This window comes from Muscardinus avellanarius (genome assembly GCF_963383645.1).
Source record: "Muscardinus avellanarius genome assembly, chromosome: 21".
NCBI classification, from domain to species: domain Eukaryota; kingdom Metazoa; phylum Chordata; class Mammalia; order Rodentia; family Gliridae; genus Muscardinus; species Muscardinus avellanarius.
Genome location: NC_137807.1, coordinates 77,629 through 96,049, shown reverse-complemented (window position 1 = coordinate 96,049; position 18,421 = coordinate 77,629). Strand labels below are relative to the sequence as shown.

General features: G+C 45.7%; 1 protein-coding gene across 1 annotated transcript in view; it reads left to right on the top strand.

Moving 5' to 3' along the window:
* Positions 1–1,732: 1,732 nt before the first annotated feature.
* Positions 1,733–18,421, top strand: part of ACAD10 (acyl-CoA dehydrogenase family member 10) — a gene marked incomplete at both ends in the record, with an annotated part of 49,816 nt that continues 33,127 nt past the window's right edge. The window contains 5 exons of the mRNA XM_080717355.1: positions 1,733–1,919; positions 6,829–6,977; positions 10,216–10,410; positions 12,968–13,126; positions 16,172–16,331. Coding sequence (XP_080573481.1) covers positions 1,733–1,919; positions 6,829–6,977; positions 10,216–10,410; positions 12,968–13,126; positions 16,172–16,331 — 850 coding nt within the window. The remainder of the gene's footprint in view (positions 1,920–6,828; positions 6,978–10,215; positions 10,411–12,967; positions 13,127–16,171; positions 16,332–18,421) is intronic.

The window sequence follows — 18,421 nt, the reverse complement described above, 5'->3', positions numbered from 1 at the left end:
CCTGTCTAAGCCTCCCAAGCGCGGGATTACAAGCGTGCGCTACCACGCCCGGCTCTCTGATTTCTTTATTAAACCAATTCTTGAATATATAACACACACTGTACACATATTTATGAAGATAGGCCGCAAGTAGCAAACCCATACAATGCTAATTTCATTGTTCTGAGAGTAAGGAGGAGACAGATGTTCTTTGTAGTTTACAAGATAACCAGTTCCAGAGAACTAGAATTATTCGCTAGAAATGGACAAATTTGGCATGTTGCAGTTCTTCGTGGCTGACAACCACTAAGCCTGTCCCCAGCTTTCCCCTGTTTTCTGATTTATCTGGTTTAGGCATCCTTGTAACTCATATTTGTATTGAAAACTGGCTCTGTGTCCAGAAATTGTACCACGCCCCAGGGGTAGATGAATATAGAGAGATGACTGGGATGGTCTTTGCCTTATGGGAGCTTGCAGTTGCAGGAGCTGATAGGCACGGACACAGCCTGTAATGGGCTAAGAACTGTACCGCAGGGGTGAGATAGGAGAGAGAAGATTGGGGAGTGAGAAAATTACCATAGAAACCGAAGACAACTTCCAACAGAAGCGACGAAGCCAAGGCTGGATGTAAGAGTGAGCGGAAGCCGGGCTAGGTGGTGCTCGCCTGTGATCTCATTCCTTAAGAGGCTGAGACTGGAGGATCATATTGTTTTTTTTTAGTAGAGGGATGGAACCTAGGGGTATTCTCCCTCCGAGCCACAACCCAGCCCTCTTGTATTCTTTATTTTGAAACAGGTTCTCACTAAGTTGCAGAGGGCCTCACTATGGAGCCGAGGCTGGATACGAACCTGCAGTCCTTCTGTCTCAGCCTCCCAAGTACTAGGATTACAGGCGAGCACCACCACACCCGGCTGGGAGGATCACAGTTTCAAGGCCAGCCTCTGACTTAGTGATACTCTCAGCACCTAGTAATTTCCTGTTTCAAAACTAAAAGTAAACATAAAAAGGAGGATTAGGGGTGTAACGCAGAGGCAGGAAGCCCCAAATCAGCAGGCAGGGAAGGTGTTCTAGTCCATGGGCACAGCAGATGCAAAGGCTTGGAGGGAGAAATGGTGCAACAGTTTCCTGCCCCACAGATAGCTGTGCCTGGAACAGACCACCCGGAGGTGAAGGAATCAGGATCTGCTTACAGAAGCATTGCCACGTGTCCATTAGCAGGTGTGGAGGACAGTGACCTCAGTATGCAACTTGGCCCTCGGGCCCTAAAGACACTTTTGATTACTGTTCAGCCCTCATACAAGATGTGGTTGCAATTATAACCCTATACATAAATTTCTTTTTTTTTAATTTCTTTTGAGGTACCAGGGATGGAACCCAGGGCCATTCTACCTTCGAGCTACAACTCCAGCCCTATTTTTTGTTCTTTATTTGGAAACAGGGTCTCACTGAGTTGCCGAGGGCCTCACTAAGTAGCTGAGGCTGGCTTCATACCTCTATCCTCCTGCCTCAGCCTCCTAAGCACTGGGGTTAGAAGTGTGCGTCACTGTGCTGGGCTGAATTCCACTTTTCCAGATTGGGCAACTGGGTGGGTGATAGAGCCCTCTGGTGGGCAGTCTGGCATGGGATGGGAGCATTGGTTGGACGTCCGCTGGCCATGTCCCAGTGGCACTGCTGAGCTCCAGGGCTGAGGCCAGAGGAAGGCCATGGGGGCAAGCTCATCCTTCTGCCTTCTCCCCACACAGCCTCAGCCAACATGTGCATAAGGAGGCTTTCGCAGGCCTCATACCTCCAGAAGGCATGGAGAGCAGTTTTGCTGAGGCACACCTGCAGCCGGCAGCCGGGAACCCAGCGATGGACACACTCTGCAGGCGGCTCGTACAGGGCGGTGATTTTTGACATGGGCGGAGTTCTCATTCCTTCTCCAGGGAGAGTGGCTGCAGGTGAGCTCTGTTTGGGGCTTCACCCTGGGGGCCTGAGATGGGGTGGGAGAGGGAGACAGAGAAGGGCACCCAGGCAGCAGCATATCCCCGGGCGCAGTGTGCCGGCTCTTTATTTTCCCCCTGCGGTGCTGGGGATTGAATCCAGGGGCATTCTACCTCTGAGCTACATCCCCAGCCCATTTTAAATTTTTGTTTGGAAACAGGGTCTCACCACGTTGCCGAGAGCCTCATGAAGTTGCTGAGGCTGGCTTCAAACCTGCGATCCTCCTGTCTCAGCCTCCCAAGTGCTGGGATGACACGTGTGCGCCACCAGACCCTGTTCAAGCGCCAGCTCTTGTATCGAATTCCAAGCATCACTTAGTGGCTGAGTGTCGTGGGAAAATTACTCAACTGCTCTCAGTCTTAGTTTTACTTATTATTATATTTTTTACAGTAGTGGATATTGGATTCAGAGACATTCTATGTCTGTGCTACATCCCCAGCCCTATGTTTTATTCTGTGTGTGTGTGTGTGTGTGTGTGTGTGTGTGTGTGTGTACGTGGTACTGAGGATGGAAACCAGAGGCATCCTCCCTCTGGGCTACATCCCCAGCCCTATATTTTATTCTTTTTTTTTCTGCACTGGGGATGGAACCCAAGGACATTCTACCTTCGAGCTACACCCCCAGCCCTATTTTTCATTCATTATTTTGAAACTGAGTTGCAAGGGGCCTCACTAAGTAGCTGAGGCTGTCTGCGAACCATGATGTTCCTAACTCAGTCTCCCAAATGCAGGGATTACAGGCTTGAGTCTTAGTTTTAGTTTTAAAATGTCATCATTAAATTAGGGCTAATAATAGTACCTATGTCCTTGGGATTTGGTGGTACTGGGGTTGGAACCCAGAGGCTTTCTACCTCCGGGCTATACTCCCAGACATATATATATATATATATATATATTTTTTTTTTTTTTAATTTGGAAACAGGGTCTCACTAAGTTGCTGAAAGCTTCACTAAGTAGCTGAGGCTGGTTTCGAACCTGTGCGATCCTCCTGTCTCAGCCTCCCAAGCGTGGGGATTACAAGTGTGCGCCACCACGCCCAGCTTATGTCCTTGGGATTTGGGAAGAAGTTAAATGAAATAGTCCATGGAAAGTACTTGCACACTGAGCAGTCAGCTCATCCCATTATCTTTCTTTTTTTTTTCCCTGCGGTACTGATGATGGAACCCAAGAGTAGTCTACCTCCGAACTACACCCCCAGGCCTCTTTTATTTATTTATTTATTTATTTTTGTGGTACTGGGGATGGAACACAGGAGCCTTCTACCTCCGAGCTACACTCCCAGACCTATTGTATATTTTATTTGGAAACGGTCTCAAGCCAGCTGAGGCTGGCTTCAAACCTGCGCGATCCTCCTGTCTCAGCCTCCCAAGCTCGGGGATGACAAGCGTGCGCCACCACGCCCGGCTATTATTTATTTTGAAACAGGGTCTCACTAAGTTGCAGAAGCCTCGCTAAGTAGCTGAGGCCTGCTGCCAACCTGTGATTCTCCTGTCTCAGCCTCCCAAGTACTGGGATTACAGGCATGCACCACCACGCCTGGCCCATCATCTTAGTAAATGGTGAGCTGCCATGTTACATTGCTGTGATTGGAATCTTTCTTTTTCTCTCTCTTTCTCTCTCTTCCCCTCCCCCCCGCCACCTCCTTCTGTCTGTCATGCTGGGAATCAATCCCAGGGTCTTAGGCACAATAGGCAAGCACTCTACTACTGAGCTGCATCTCCAGCGCTTTTTTTTTTTTTTTTTTTTTTAGGTACTAGGAATTAAAACCAGGGGCATTCTACCTCTGAGCAATACCCTCAGTCCTAGTTTTTATTTATTTATTTATTTATTTATTTATTTATTTATTTATTGGGCACTGGGGATGGAATCCAGAGGCATTCTATCTCTGAGCAATACCCCTAGCCCTATTTTCTTTTATTATTTATTTATTTTTGGTGGTACTGGCAGTGGAACCCAGAGGCTTTCTACCTCCAGGCTATACTCCCAGACATTTTTTATATTTTATTTGGAAACAGGGTCTCACTAAGTTGCTGAAAGCCTCACTAAGTAGCTGAGGCTGGCTTCGAACCCGTGCGATCCTCTTGTCTCAGCCTTCCAAGCGCGGGGATGACAAGCCTGCACCTCCACGCCCGGCTTATTCTTTATTTTGAAACAGTCTCACTGAGTTGCCAAAGGCCTCACGAAGCAGTAGCTGAGGCTGTTTTCCAACCGTGATCCTCCTGTCTCAGCTTCCCAAATGCGGGGATTACAAGCTTGCAGTACCACGCCCGGCTCCTATTCTTTATTTTGAAACAGAGTTTGACTAAGTTGCTGAGCCTCACTACATAGCTGAGGCTGGCCAAGAACCTGCAATCCTTCTGTCTCAGCTTCCCAAGTACTGATATTAAAAGCCTGTGCCACCACATCTGGCTACTCCAGTGCTCTTTATTTTTAAACAAGGCCATGCTAAGTTTTCTAGGCTGGCTTTGAAAGAGGGTCTCTCTAAGTTACTAAGGGTCTTGCTAAATTGTTGAGGCTGAGCCAGGCATGGTGGTGCACGCTTGTAATCCCAGCACTTGGGAGGCTGAGAAAGGAGGATCGCACAGGTTCGAAGCCAGCCTCAGCTACTTAGTGAGGCTTTCAGCAACTTAGTGAGAACTTGTTTCCAAATAAAGCATAAAATAGGTCTGGGAGTATAGCCCAGAGGTAGAAAAGCCCCTGCGTTCCACCTCCAGTACATACACAAAAAAAAGAAAAAAAATTGTTGAGGCTGTCCTGAAAGCTATAATTCACCTATTTTATCCTCCTAGATACTGGAGTTACAAGTGTGCACCACCATATTTTTTTTTCTGGTTCTGGGGGCAGAACCCAGGGGCTTTTCTACCTCCGGGCTATACTTCCACACCTATTTTATACTTTATTTGGAAACAGGGTCTCACTAAGTTGCTGAGAGCCTCACTAAGTAGCTGAGGCTGACTTCGAACCTGTGCAATCCTCCTGTCTCAGCCTCCCAAGTGCTGGGATTAAAAGCATATGCCACCATACCCAGCTTTCTTTATTTTTAATTTTAAAATAGGGTCTCTCTAAGTTGCTGAGAGCCTCACTAAATTGCTAAGGCTCTTAAACCTGCGATCTGCCTGTCTCAGTCACCCAAACACTGGGATGACAAGTATGGACTACCATGCCTGGCTGTGTGTGTGAGATACTGGGGATGAAACCTAGGGGCATTCTACCTCCAAGCTACAGCTCCAGCCCTATTTTCTTTTTCTTTTTCCTTTTTTTTTTTTTTTTTTTTTTTTTTTTTTTTTTTTGTGGTCCTGGAGATGGAATCCAGGGATATTCTACCTAAGTTCCTGAGAGCCTCACTAAGTACCTGAGGCTGGCTTCGAACCTGTGCTATCCTCCTGTCTCAGCCTCCCAAGTGCTGGGATTACAAGCCTGCACCACCATGCCCAGCTTATTCTTTATTTTTTGAAACAGGGTCTCACTGAGTTGAAAAGGGACCACTAAGTAGCTGAGTCTGTTCGTGAACCGCAATCATCCTGTTTCAGCCTCCCAAATACTGGGGTTACAAGCGTGTGCCACCATGCCCGGCTTCTATTTTATTTCTTATTTTGAAACAGGGTCTCACTAAGTTATGTAGGACCTTACAAATTGCTGAGGCTGACCATAAACCTGTGATCCTCCTGTCTCAGCCTCCCAAGTACTAGGATTACAAGCAAGCGCCAACATGCCCGGCTTTTTATTATTATTATTATTTGCCTTTGAAATAGGGTCTCCCAGCTGGGTGGTGAATCAAAACTTTCTTATTTATTCCACAAAGACAGTATACCCAAAGTGAATGCTTCTGGGTGCCAGCTACACTGCCATAAAAGATTATACTAACACAGGCATGGTGGCATGCACCTGTAATCCCAGTACTTGGAAGGATGAGAGGAGGATCACAGGTTGGAGGACAGCCTCAACAAGTAGTGAGGCTCTCAGCAACCTAGTGAGACCTGTTTTTAAATAAAAAATAACATAGAGCTGGAGAATAGAATTCCCCTGATTTCAATTCCCAGTGACACACACACAAAATTAAGTAAATAAAAAAATATAAAAGGTTTGGTTTGGGATGTTGTCTAAATCTAACATAACCCAAACTGGGCTGGTGGCACATGCCTGTAACCCCAGTACTTGGGAAGCTGAGACAGGAGGATCGCAGGTTCAAGAACGGCCTCAGGAACTTAGTGAGACCCCGTTTCAAAAACAAAAATAGCCGGGCGTGGTGGCGCACGCTTGTCATCCCTGCGCTTGGGAGGCTGAGACAGGAGGATCGCACAGGTTCGAAGCCAGCCTCAGCTACTTAGTGAGGCTCTCAGCAACTTAGTGAGACCCTGTTTCCAAATAAAATATAAAATAGGTCTGGGAGTGTAGCCCGGAGGTAGAAAGCCTGTGGGTTTCACACCTAGTACCACCAAAAAAAAAAAACAAAAAAAAAAAACATAAAAATAGCCGGGCGTGGTGGCGCACGCTTGTCATCCCCGCTCTTGGGAGGCGGAGACAGGAGGATCGCACAGTTTCAAAGCCAGCCTCGTTGGCTTAAGAGACCCTGTTTCCAAATAAAAATATAAAAATAGGTCTGGGAGTGTAGCCTGGAGGTAGAAGGGTTCCAATCCCAGTAGAAGGGTTCCAATCCCAGTACCACAAAACAAAAAAACAACAAAAAAAAACCCATAAAAATAGTCTGGTATGGTGGCACATGTGTCTAATCCCAGTACTTGGGAGGCGGAGACAGGAGGATGGCAGGTTTGCAGGGTGACGGCGGCAGATCCGCGGGGTGATCGCGCTGAGCTCCCCCGCCCAGCCCTGGTTCCGTGCATTTCACCTTTGCATATCCTCTTTGCAGAATGGGAGCTACGGAATCATGTCCCTTCTGGAACTATATTGAAGGCCTTGAGTGAAGGTGGAGAGCATGGGCCCTGGATGAGCTTCATGAGAGGAGAGCGAACCACAGAGGATTTCTTACAAGAATTTGGGAGGCTTTGCTCTGAAATAGTGAGTGTTAAACACACCTGTATTTCCATTTTATTGCCTTTTTTCCTTGAATAGCAGCTGTAACATTTGTCCATAGGTGAGTTCAACTGGAAAGCAAGTGGGAACATAATAACCCATTGTATGTTTCTAAGCTATTTCTTGCATCCTGAGATACTCAACTTTAACTTTATATGTGAATAAGTAAAAATATCTTAACTAAATGAGTGTGGTGGCGCACACTTGTAATCCCCGCGCTTGGGAGGCTGAGACAGGAGGATCACACAGGCTCGAAGCCAGCCTCAGCTACTCAGTGAGGCTCTCAGCAACTTAGTGAGACCCTGTCTCCAAATAAAGTATAAAATAGGGCTGAGAGTATCGCTCAGAGGTAGAAAGCCTCTGGGTAACACCCCCAGTACCAAAAAAAAAGTATATATACATATATAATATATACGACATATATATATTATATATATATAAAAATTTAACTCTATGCCCTTCCAGCAGATCTGAATCAGGAGCCATCTGTACAGTGGCTTTGGTCCAAATGCTTAATAAGCAGTAATTACATTGAGTGTTTGCGCATGGCATGCATCTCCCTAAGCTCTTCCTTTATGTCCACTCATGTAACCTTCACAAAACCTCTACTAAATATAAGAATAAAAAAAGCTCAAACCTGGCATGGCAGTAGCCTGTAATCCCAGTACTTGGGAGGCTGAGGCAGGAGGATCGCAGGACATGTGTCTAATACCAGTATTTGTGGGATTAGACATGTGTCTAATCCCTGATTTGTGGTCAGCCTCAGCAGTTTAGTGAGGCTTTCTGCAACTTAGTGAGACCTTGTTTCAAAATGAAGAATAAAATAGGGCTGATAGTATAGTTCAGAGGTAGAATGCTCCTGGGTTCTATCCCTAGCACCACACACACACACACACACACACACACACACACACACACACACACAGAAAAATTCTGTGGATGGATGGTGAAAATATTTGCACAGTATGATTTTAACTAATTTCATTGAACTTCAGATTTAAAAATGGTTAAGATCAGCTGTGCATGGTGGTACAGGCTTGTAATCTCAGTACTTGGGAGGCTGAGAAAGGAGGATTGCAGGTTTAAGGATAGCTTCAGCAAAGTAGAGAAAATAGCAATCTTAGCGAAAAAGTAGAAAGAATATATATATAGAGAGAGACCCTGTTTCAAAACTAATAATAAAAAGGGCTGGGGGTATAGGTTGAAGGCAGAATGCCCCTGGATTCAATCCTCAGTACGATATGTACAATAAAAAAGATTATAAACCGGTGTGGTGGCGCACGCTTGTAATCCCCGCGCTTGGGAGGCTGAGACAAGGATCGTTCAGGGTCAAAGCCAGCCTCAGCTACTTAGTTAGTGAGGCTCTCAGCAACTTAGACCCTGTTTCCAAATAAAGTATAAAATAGGTCTGGGAGTATAGCATAGAGGTAGAAAGCCTCTCAGTTCCGCCCACGGTACCACCAAAAAGAAAAAAAAGATTATATACTATTTTATTATATTAAATGTCCAAAATACTCACATCTGTGGATAAAGTAGATTTGTGGTTTTCTAGGACTAGGGGTACAGTGACTGTTAATGGGTATGAATTTGTTTTAGGGCAGTGAGAGTATTCTAAAATTGATTGTGAGCTGAGCGTGGTGGCGCACACTTGTCATCCCAGCATTCGGGAGGCTGAGGCCGGAGGATCGCGGTTCACGGACAGCCTCAGCTACTTAGTAAGGCCCTCTGCAACCCAGTGAGACCCGGTTTCAAAATAAAGAATAAAAAATAGGGCAGGGGGTGTAGCTCAGAAGTCAAAATGCCTCTAGGTTCCATCCCCAGACCCGCAAAAAAATAAAATAAAATAAAATAAAATTGATTGTGATGGTTATACAATTGTGTATTAAAAACATTGACTTAAGCCAGGTGTGGTGGTGCACGCTTGTAATCCCCGCGCTTGGGAGGCTGAGACAGGAGGATCGCACAGGTTCGAAGCCAGCCTCAGCTACTTAGTGAGGCTCTCAGCAACTTAGTGAGACCCTGTTTCCAAATAAAGTATAAAATAGGCCTGGGAATTTAGCCTGGAGGTAGAAAAGCCCCTGGGTTTCACCCCTAGTACCACCAAAAAAAAAAAAAAAAAAATAAGTTGCTGAGGCTGTGATCCTCCCATCCCATTTTCCTAAGTATACCCTATTTTTTTTTTAATTTTTTATGTTTGACAAAAGGCCTCACTAAGTAGCTGAGGTTGCCCATGGTCGTCCTGTCTCACCCTCCCAAATGCTGGGATTACAAGCATGCGCCACCACACCCGAATGTGCTATCTATTTATCTATCTATTTTTTTTTTGGCGGGTTTGGGGATTGAACCCAGGGGCATTTGACCTCCAAGCTATACCCTCTGCCCTATTTTTTATTCTTTATGTTTAAAATAGGGTCTCACTAAATTGCAGAGGATCTCACTAAGTAGCTGAGGCTGTCCACAAACTGCGATCCTCCAGTCTCAGCCTCCAGAATGCTGGGATTACAAGCGTGAGCCACCACACCCGGCTGTTATTTATATTTTAATAAAGTTGTTATTGAACAGTATACATATAAAATAGCAAACTAAGCTGGGCGTGATGGCACACACCTGTAATCCCAGTACTTGGGAGGCTGAGACAGGAAGATCGGAGGTTTGAGGATAGCCTCAGCAAATAGTGAGACTCTTATCAACCTAGCCAGACCCTCCTTCCAAATAAGAAGTAAAATAGTGCTCAGAGTATAGATCAATCCTCAGTACCACAATAGATCAATCCTCTGGGTTCAATCCTCAGTACCACAATAAATAAATAAATAAGCAAGCAAGCAAACTGGCCGTTTCAGATTTTGAAACAGGATAAGAGAACCCAGAGTTGTTTTTTACCTCTGGTCTAGACCCACAATCTTATTTTTCTTTTTATGTTGAAACCAGGTCTTGCTACATTGCTGAGGCTGACCTCAAACCTGTGATTCTCCTGTATCCCAAGTACTGTGATTACAAGCTTGGACCACCACACTCAGCTTGGTTCTCATTCTACCTCTGAGCTATACCCCAGTCCTATTTCATTTTGATTTTGAAACAGGGCCTCACTGAACTGCTGAGGCTGACTTTGAACCTGCAAGCCAGCTGTCTCAGCCTCCCAGGTACTGGGATTAGAAGCATGGGCCACGGCTCTGGCCTCACTCTTAATGACTATTCGCTTTCCCCTCTCCTCTCTTCTTCATAGTCAAAGACATCTGTGCCCGTGGACTCATTTTTCTCTCTGCTGACCAGTGAGCAAGTGGCGAAACAGTTCCCAGTGATGACGGAGGCCATCTCTCAAATTCGGGCAAAAGGCCTGAAGACTGCAGTCTTGAGCAATAATTTTTGTCTTCCCAGTGGGAAAAGCTTTTTGCCCCTGGACCGGAAACAGTTTGATGTGGTAAGCGTGACAGTGCGTGTGTGTGGTTTAAGATACCATAGAGAAAGCTGCCTTTTAACAGCTTATGACTGAATGAGTTTTTTATTCTGTCACTTGACTAACTTAAGATATAATAGGGTGAAACAGCACTTTAAAATATATCACTGTGGCCGGGCGTGGTGGCGCACGCTTGTAATCCCCGCGCTTGGGAGGCTGAGACAGGAGGATCGCGCAGGTTTGAAGCCAGCCTCAGCTACTTAGTGAGGCTCCCAGCAACTTAGTGAGACCCTGTTTCCAAGTAAAATATAAAAACAGGTCTGGAGGTGTAGCACAGGTAGAAGGCCTCTGGGTTCCATCCCAAGTACCACCAAAAAAAAAAAAAAAAAATCACTGTAGCCAGGCATGTTGGTGCATGCCTGTAATCCCAGTACGTGGAAGGCTGAGATAAGAGGATCACAGTTTTGCAGCCAGCCTTAGCAACTTAGTGAAATATCCCTGATCATTTGAGTATTTTCCATTTTAATAGAAAAACCTCCTTCTGTTTCTTTCTATCCATGGAAGAGATACTTTGGTTTGATCCTAAAAAAATGATGTGTATCCTAAATCTGTCTATTGTTACTTGTATTTGTGTCCTCTATTAAAGTAAAAATGTATAACTCTGCCTGTCCATCAGCATGACCTGGGAGTTTGTAAAGATGCCAACTCCCCAGCTGAGCATGGTGGCACATGCCTGTAATCCCAGTACTTGGGAGGTTGAGATAGAGGATCACAGGTTTAAGGACAGCCTCAGCAAGTAGTGAGACTCATCACTGTAGCGACACTTATCAATCTAGTGAGACCCGATTTACAAATAAGAAATAAAATTGGACTGGGGGTGTAACTAAGGTAGAATGCCTCTGGGTTTCATCCTCAGTATCACACACACACACGCACACACACAAAAAAACAAAAAACAAGTCCTTTCCTTGGAGGGGGTGGCTTGGAGTATGACCTGGGAAAATGAATTTGTTTACTTATACAATATATATACGTTGTGCCGGGCGTGGTGGCGCATGCTTATAATCCCAGCATTCAGGAGGCTGAGACCGGAGGATCGCTGTTTGTGGACAGCCTCAGCTACTTAGTGAGCCCCTCTGTAACTTAGTGAGACCCTGTTTCAAAATAAAGAATAAAAAATAGGGCAGGGGGTGTAGCTCGGAGGTCAAATGCCCCTAGGTACCATCCCCCAAAATTGCAAAAAAAAATACACACACACACACACACACACACACACACACACACACACACATATTTATTTTTTTCTTTGAAGTACTGGGAATTGAACCCAGGGGCATTCTACCTCCGAGATACACCCCCAGCCCTATTTAATTTTTGCGGCACTGGGGATGGAACCTAGGGGAATTCTACCTCCCAGCTACACTCCTAGACCCATTTTTGTTTCTTTATTTTGAAACAGGTCCCACTGAGTTGCAAAGGAGCTCACTAAGTAGTAGCTGAGGCTGTCCGCAATCCTCCAGTCTCAGCCTCCCAAATGCTTGGATTACAAGTGTGCGCCATCACACCTGGCTCCCCAGCCCTATTTTTATTCTTTTTTTTTGTGTGTGTGGTATTGGGGGTGGAATACAGGGGCATTCTACCTCTAAGCTACACCTCCAGCCTGATTTTTTTTGTGTGTATGTGCTGGTCTGGGGATGGAATCCAGAGGCATTCGACCTCCAGGCTACACCCTCTGCCCAATTTTTTATTCTTTATTATGAAACAGGGTCTCACTACGTTGCAGAGGGCCTCACTAAGTAGCTGAGGCTGGCAGGGCATGGTGGCGCACGCTTGTAATCCCCGCGCTTGGGAGGCGGAGACAGGAGGATCGCGCTGTTTTGGAGCCAGCCTCGCTGGTTTAAGAGACTCTGTTTCCACATAAAAATGTTAAAAAATAGGTCTGGGAGTGTAGCCCGTGGGAGTGTATACCAGAGGTAGAAGGGCTTCCAGGAACCCCAGTACCACCAAAAAAGAAAAAAAGTAGCTGAGGCTGGCCGCGAACCGTCATCCTCCTGACTCAGCCTCCCAAATGCTGGGATTACAAGCGTGCGCTACCACGCCCAGCTTGACATCATTTTTATCTTAATATTGTCAATTACTCATTTTAATAAATCTCAGTCATGCTCTTTCTGCTCTTTCAAAACATCTGCAGATGCACATGTGGAAGCTGTTGGGAAAATCTAGAGATAGACAGCCGACAGCAAGAAACAGGCTTTATTTGGGATAAAAGCCTGGGAGGGAGATCCTGATTGGGGAAAGAACCCATGAGCATCGGAAGCCCTTTCCCTTATAGACTTGGGGCTTTTAATGGGGTTCGAAAGGGAGGGGACTGCAGGAGCAATCATGTGTTCTGCCAGTTGCCAGTTGGTGGGCTTGGAGCCAGGCCAGGTTTGGTCTAGGAGACAGAGATGAGGAGGGATGTTTCTCTGCGTTATCGCCGTTTCTTGGGTTTCTTTGTTCTTGGTCTTCTCCAGCCAGACCTCACAGTGCCCACAGGAGCCTCACCTTAGGACGCCCTCTCTCTTTCCTGTCCTGTGCTCAGGTGGTGGAATCCTGCCTAGAAGGCATCTGTAAGCCAGACCCTCGGATATACCAGCTGTGCTTGGCACGACTCGGCCTGCAGCCCTCTGAGTCGGTCTTCCTTGATGATCTGGGACAAAATCTAAAAGCAGCTGCCAACCTTGGTATTCATACCATTAAGGTAATTGTCATTATTTTTCAAACCACCTGCTATGCACCAGGAATTAGCAAAAACATTTCTGTGCCATCTTTTCTTTGGTATTGGTGATTAAACTCAAGAGGATTCTACCTCAGAATTATACTCCCATCTATTCTTTTACTATTGTTATTGTTATTGTCATTATTATTATGTGTGTGGTACTGGGGATTGAACCCAGGGGCTACAACCCCACCCTTATTTTTTTATATTTTATTTTATTTGCAGTATTGGAGATAGAACCCAGGGGCATGCTACCCCCGAGCTACACTCCCAGCCCTATTTATATTTATTTATTTATTTATTTATTTATTTATTTATTTATTTATTTATTTATTTTGTGGTGCTGGGAGTGGAACCCAGGGGCTTTTCTACCTCCGGGCTATACTCCCTACCCTATTTTATACTTTATTTGGAAACAGGGTCTCACTAAGTTGCCGAGAGCCTCACTAAGTAATTGAGGCTGGCTTTGAACCTGTGCGACCCTCCTGTCTCAGCCTCCCAAGTGCTGGGATTACAAGCATGTACCACCATGCCCAGCGATTTTATTTTTATTTTTATTTTTTTATTTTTTGCAGTACTGAGGATGGAATCCAGGGGAATTCTACCTCAAAGCTACATGCCCAGCCCTGTTTTTTATTCTTTTATTTATTTATTTTTTCAGTACTGGGGTTGGAACCCAGGGGTATTGTACCTCTGAGCTACACCCCAGCCCTAGTTTTTAGTCTTTTTATTTTCGATAACAGTGTCTCACTCAGTTGTGAAAGGCCTCACTAAGTAGCTGAGGCTGTCCGTGAACCGTAGTTCTCCAGTCTTCGTCTCCCAAATGCTAGAATTACAAACATGGGCCCCCACACCTGGCCTGTTCTTTATTTTGAAACAGGGTCTCACTGGGTTGCACAGGGCCTCACTAAGTAGCTGAGACTGTCCTCAAACCACAGTCCTCCTGTCTCATCCTCCCAAATGCTGGGATTACAAGGCGGCGCCACCCAACCCAGCTCCTATTTTTTTATTTTTTATTTTGAAACGGGGTCTCACTGAGTTGTGGAAGGCCTCACTAAGTAGCTGAGGCTGTTCGTGAACCATGATCCTCCTGTCTCTATTTTTAATTTTTATTTTGAAACAGGGTCTTGCTAGGTTGATGTGAGTCTCACTATTTGCTGAGGCTGTCCTTGAACCTGCGCTCTTCCTGTCTTAGTCTCCCAAGTCGTGGGATTACAGATATGTTTAACCAAGCTTGGCTATTTTTTTGTTTTGAAACAGATAATCACTAGGTTGCTGAGAGTGTTGCTATGTTGCTGAGGCTGTCCTTGAACCAACGATCCTCTCGTCTCAGCCTCTCAAGTATTGGGATTACAGGTGTGCGCCATTATGCTTGGTTGCCATCTTTCTTCTGAGCTACACAAGCTACATCTTTCTTCCCTGCCCTATTTTTTATTCTTTATTTTGACACTGGGTCTCACTGAGTTGCAAAGGGCTTTACTAAGTAGCTGAGGCTGTTCTCGAACCGCCATATTCCTGTCTCAGCCTCCCAAGTACTAAGATGACAAGTGTACGCCACTACACCTGGTTCATAAATAATCTTTTTAATAAAGATATATTATAGCCAGGCGTGGTGGCCCACGCTTGTAATCCCCGCGCTTGGGAGGCAGAGACAGAAGGATCGCGCAGGTTTGAAGCCAGCCACGCACGATGGTTTAGGAGACCCTGTTTCCAAATAAAAATATAAAATAGGTCTGGGAGTGTAGCCCAGAGGTTGAAGGGCTTCCAGGAACCCCAGTACCACCCAAACAAAAGAAAAGAAAAAAAAAGAAACAAGGTCTTGCTGGGTTGCTGAGAGTTTTACTATGTTACTGAGGCTGTCCTGGAACTTCCAATCCTCCTGTTTTAGCTTCCCCAAGTACTGGGATTACAAACTTGTAACACCATGCCCAGCTAGCTGCTTATATTTTCACCAGGAAGTAAGTCAGACATGAAAGAGTGAGGTCAAAGACGAGATTCATTTTGCTTTCTTGCTAGCTAAATATTCTGGTTCCAAAGCCTTTCCTCAGAGGATTAACTCTGTGAATATTTCCCTCTAAAGAGCTACCCTTACTGGGTGTGCTTCTCTAATCCCAGTACTTGGGAGACTCAGACAGGAGGATTATAGGTTCTTGGCTGGCCTCAGCAATTTAGCAAGCCCCTCAGAAACTTAGTGAGACCCTTTTTCAAAATAAAAAATAATCCAGGCGTGGTGGTGCATGCTTGTAATCCCAGCATTGGCATGGCTGAGACAGAAAGATCACGGTTCTCAGACAGCCTCAGCTACTTAGCAAGGCCCTTTGCAACGCAGAAGGACCCTGTTTCAAAAATAAAGAGTAAGCCAGGTGTAGTGGCACATACTTGTAATCCCAATACTTGGGAGGCTGAGATAGGAGGATTGTGTAGGTTCAAAGCCAGCCTCAGCTACTTAGTGAGGCTCTCAGCAACTTAGTGAGACCCTGTTGTGTGTGTGTGTGTGTGTGTGTGTGTGTGTTACTGGGGGTGGAACCCAGGGGCTTTTCTGCCTCCAGGCTATACTCCCAGACCTATTTTATATTTTATATGGAAACAGGGTCTCACTAAGTTGCTGAGAGCCTAAGTAGCTGAGGCTGGCTTCGAACCTGCGCAAACCTCCTGTCTCAGCCTCCCAAGCACGGGGATTGCAAGTATGTGCCACCACGCCCGGCTGAGACCCTGTTTTTTAATAAAATAGAAAATATGTCTGGGAGTGTAGCCCAGAGGTAGAAGGCTCCTGGATTCCATTTCCAGTTCCACACACACAAAAAAGGAAAGAATAAAAAAATCGGGCTGGGGGTATAGCTCAGAGGTGAATATCCCTGGGTTCCATCCCTGGTACTGCAAAATCAGTCAATCAATAAAAAATAAAATAGGGCTGGAGATGTAGCTTGGAAGTAGAACATCCCTGGGTTCAGTCCCCAGTACCCCCCAAGAAACACCTTCCTTCATAGATTGATGGTGGCACGTGTTTGGCATTCTTTTTGCAACCAGGTGGATGACCCGGAGGCCGCAGTGAAGGAGCTGGAGACTCTCCTGGGTTTTCCGTTGCACGTGGGTGTTCCCAACACCTGTCCTGTGAGAAAGTCCATGGAAATTCCAAAGGATGCCTTGCAGAAGTACCTCAAGGACTTGCTAGGGACGCAAACTGCAGGTATGAAAGGTTTTGCGTTTCGGTTCCTCTCTCCATTCCAGGGCTGGGCTTTCAGTGTGGCTTTCACCTCTCACTTTTTTTTATGTGTGTGTCACTAGAGCTTGAAATGAACCCAGGAGTATTGAACCTTGGAGCTACACTTCTAGCCCATTTTATTTTATTTATTTATTTATTTATTTATTTATTTATTCGGTACTGGGGATGGAACCCAGGGGCATTTGACTTCCAAGCTACACCTTTAGCCCTATTTTTTTTTTTTTATTCTTTATTTTGAAACGGTTTCACTGAGTTGCAAAGGGCCTCACTAAGTATCTGAGGCTGTCTGCGAACCGTGATCCTCCTGTCTCAGCCTCCCAAATGCTGGGATTACAAGCGTGCGCCACCACGATAGCCCTTTTTATTTTTTATTCTTTGAAACAGGAAGTCAATAGGTTGCTGAGGGTATCGCCAAGTTGCTGAGGCTGGCCTTGAACCTGCAATCTTTCTGTCTTGGCCTTGCCAGATTTGGATTTATAAGTATATGCCACTACTGCTGGATGGCTCTTACTTTTTTTTTTTTTGGTGGTACTGGGGGTAGAACCCAGAGGCTTTCTATCTCCAGGCTATACTCCAAACCTATTTTATATTTTGTTTGGAAACAGGGTCTCACTAAGTTCCCGAGAGCCTCACTAAGTTGCTGAGGCTGGCTTTGAACCTGTGCGATCCTCCTGTCTCAGCCTCCCGAGCACTGGGATTACAATCATGTGCTACCTTGCCCAGGTGGCTCTCACTTTTAAACCCTGATGGAATGTACTGGAGTAAACAAGCAATGTGCTAAGGAAAACAGCCATTGGGCCTGGCTGATCCAAGTGCCGTTTTCACTTTATTTGGGAAAAAGCATTAACCTCAGCCCGGCATGGTGGTGCATGCCTGTAATTCCAGTAATTGAGAGGCTCAGGCAGGAGGATCGCAGGTCAGAGAACAGCTTCAGCAACTTAGAGAAGCCCTCAGCGACTTTGGCTCTGTTTCAGAAATAAAAAGTAAAAAGGCTGAGAGTGTAGTTCAGAGGTAGGTTGCTCCTGGATTCAATCTCAAGTCCCACATAATAAACAAATATCAAGAAAGAAATGGCATCAACTTCCTTTTATATGGATCCACACAAGTGCGCTTGCCCTGATGGTCCATTGGAGAGTTCAGGTTGGCCGCCCGCGCCTGCAAACGTCCAGCAGGGAACTGGAGACTGCTGTTTGTGTACCAGGTCTTAGTGTTTCTTATTTTGGGAGACAACAGCCTGTTTTGTCCAAGTGCCTTAAAAGTTGCAAAATCACTGGGTGTGGTGGCGCACGCTTGTAATCCCAGTGCTTGGGAGGCTGAGACAGGAGGATGGCACAGGTTCAAAGCCAGCCTCAGCTACTTAGTGAAGCTCTCAGCAACTTAGTGAGGCCCTGTTTCCAAAGAAACTATAAAATAGGTCTGGGAGTATAGCCCAGAGGTAGAAAATACCCTGGGTTCCACCCTCAGTACCACACACACACAAAAATGTTGCCATGTCTGAGCTGGGCGTGGTGGCATGGATGCTTGTAATCTCAGTACTTGGGAAGCTGAGACAGGAGAATTGCAGGTTTGTGGCCAGCATCAGCTACTTAGTGAGACCCTGTTTCAAAATAAAGAATAAAAAATAGGGCTGGGGATGTAGCTTGGAGGTAGATTGCCCCTGAGTTCCATCCCCAGTACAGCAAAAAAAAAAAAAGTCACATGATCTGAAAAGGCAACAGGTTGACTCCTCCTCCTCCTGGGTCTGTCATTCGTTCTTCATAGTTCACCTTCAGACAAACAGGTGCTTGAAAGCATTTGAAGACATTGCTCCCTGCTGCTAAGGTTTTGGCTCCTGATCTGATCTCCGGAAGAGGCTTTAATATATGAGGTTCCACACGACAATGTTTTCTAGCAGCTGGATTCTTAGTAGTGACTCTACAGTTCTGAAGAGCCTGCTGTGAGCAGGCTGCCTCTTCTGTTTGTGTGTGTGTGTGTGTGTGTGTGTGTGTGTGTGTGTGTGTGTGTTCATGTGTTCCTGGGGATTAAATTTATGGGCATTCTACCTTTGAGCTACA